Source organism: Hordeum vulgare, chromosome 4H, assembly GCF_904849725.1.
Source record: "Hordeum vulgare subsp. vulgare chromosome 4H, MorexV3_pseudomolecules_assembly, whole genome shotgun sequence".
NCBI classification, from domain to species: Eukaryota; Viridiplantae; Streptophyta; class Magnoliopsida; order Poales; family Poaceae; genus Hordeum; species Hordeum vulgare.
In genome coordinates this window covers 458,445,166-458,447,373 of record NC_058521.1, presented here as the reverse complement: position 1 = coordinate 458,447,373, position 2,208 = coordinate 458,445,166, and the positions used below count along the sequence as shown (strand labels likewise).

The following is a 2,208-nucleotide window of genomic DNA, read 5'->3' as shown; positions in this document are numbered from 1 at the left end:
GTCAACACTTCTAATTTTTATTATGTTTGAGATGTTTTGTATTTTTGATAATAGATATGGTTTATTTTTGAAAACAAACTACTCTCACCATTTCATAATGTATGACGTTTTTCGACACTAGTTTAGCGTCAAAAATCGTCTTAAATTATGGGACAAAGGGAGTAGTACACTACCTCCCAATGAACCCTGCATTGTGCAATAATCACAGTAAACTACCCCTCCCCGGGCGGCTGAGCCCTGGTGTGGTCATCTGCTGCAAAACCTCTCGTCATCGTCGTGGATTAGTCGCCGGTCTAGCAGCTGCAAGAATACTTCATGCCCTGAGCGCCAAATCAGAAGATTGTCCTAACAATTAACAAATGCTATTTAGCATTATAAAGCCGACCACTTACTCATAGCCATAGGCGCATAGCTCGCACGCACCCACCCAAGACACTAGTCCACTCATCTACGTTTCTCTCGGCCGGCCGGCCGGGGCTTGCACGCGCGAGACGCCATGGATGGGCAGGATGGCGGCCAGAGGACGAAGCCCGACGGGAACCGGAACCCCAAGAGAGGCAGCATCATCAAGACGATCATCGCCGACTGGACCGGCGGCGGCGGAGGGGGCACCGCCACAGCTTCCGCTGGCGGCGGCGGCGGCGGCGGAAAAGACAACACCGGCAACGGCGGCGGCTCCTAGCGACCAAGCATGGCTGCGCGCGTACGTACGACGATATGGTTAGTTTGAGCCTATGCAGCTATAGTGGACTGCGGAATAATGCCTCTCGTTGTACGTGTGGCCGGGTTGTGTAGCTGAATTGTGTTCTTTAGCTCTTGATTAAGCACTCATGGTTGCCGCACGCGCCGGGCATCTAAGAAATGCTTCGGTCTATGGATGGATGTTACTATGTTAGCCCCCATTGTTGCACCTAAACCTAATGAGTTTATTTTCCATCTGCTGTTGTTCTTGCTGATGAGCTGCTGGCCTGCTCTTTGCCTATGGATCGACCGCCCTCGTTGATGGATTCGTCGTTAGACTTGTAGGACATTAGGGTTTAGTCATCGGCAATTTAATGACATTTATTTTTCTTGATCGATCCATGTTTGTATCCTGGAAGAATGCATCTCATCTTCATCCGTCCCTGTGGCATGTAATAATTGGCCCTAGACACTCTTTAATTTTCTCGACTAATTAGATCCATGGCGACACGGTCGCTTTCAGGCGATCTTATTTAGAATCATCAATTTCGCTTTGTTTGTGTGCAGTATGGGGATTCCCCAATCCCAATCTTGAACATGTCCAAATGGACGTGCCCTCCCACTCGCACGTGTGACACTACGGAGCACCAGCTGAACCTTAGAATAATCACATGTCACCTCGCATGCATCAGCTCATCGAGGACCTTGATTGGTTCAGTGCTAGGACTTATAGAAAACGTTGGATTCGGTGCCAAGTTAATTGTGTGCCTATGTAGTGGAGCCTGGAGACAGCTCACTTTTGTTCGCTGATGTTGTCCGGTTTTGCTATACCGTGGGCTGTTTGAACAAAGTGAGAGCATCTACAGCCGAGGCAAATCCGATTCCTCAAACAGAGCAGTGACCATTCAATCCTTAAATAATGCATTTTACAATTTGATATTTTAAATTAAAAAATTTAAATCCATACTACTACATTACCTAATAATAATAAGTGGAAGCTTGTTCGGTTCCACCGTGTCCATGTTGGACGGCTCGCTGCGTCCCTCGTAGTGTCCGATCTACGACGAGATAGAATAGGACATGAAACACTAGATGGCTGACAGGAGTCGAGCTCCCGCCATTTCATATGCCCTACTCTTGCTCGCCGGAGTCCATAACCCGGATGGTACCGGTGGACGTCACATTGATGATGGATCACCCCTAGCGCCCGCACTGGTTCAGCATACCGGACGCCGGAGAGTGCGACTCTGCCTCGCCAATGCCCACCGTCGCAAGGGCTTACGCCGCCTCCCGCGCCCACTACCTCGCACAGTGAGCACGTTGCGCCTTGCTTGCGTCCGCGAACGCCCATGGTGTGTCCTCGACGCGCCAACGGAGGGGTTGCGCGTTCGTCACCGTGTTCGGACGCCGGTCAACCCGCACCGCCTTCGGTGAGGCAGCGATGGCGGATCCAGGTGTCGGTTATGCGGACGCGATGGATTCCCGACAAAAGGAGTGTGAGCGCTGCCTTCGGACGACCACCTCCCG

General features: G+C 51.0%; 1 protein-coding gene across 1 annotated transcript; it reads left to right on the top strand.

The window, feature by feature from the left end:
- Nucleotides 1-316: 316 nt before the first annotated feature.
- On the top strand, nt 317-938 carry LOC123446612 (glycine-rich selenoprotein-like). The gene has a single exon (XM_045123185.1). It carries the CDS (start codon nt 497-499, stop codon nt 680-682), a length of 186 nt encoding a protein of 61 aa, XP_044979120.1. The 5' UTR covers nt 317-496; the 3' UTR covers nt 683-938.
- The last annotated feature ends 1,270 nt before the right edge of the window (nt 939-2,208 follow it).

What these genes read in the sequence shown, in the direction of transcription:
- LOC123446612 (XM_045123185.1), top strand. Translation starts at nt 497, where the DNA reads ATGGATGGGCAGGATGGCGGCCAGAGGACGAAGCCCGACGGGAACCGG.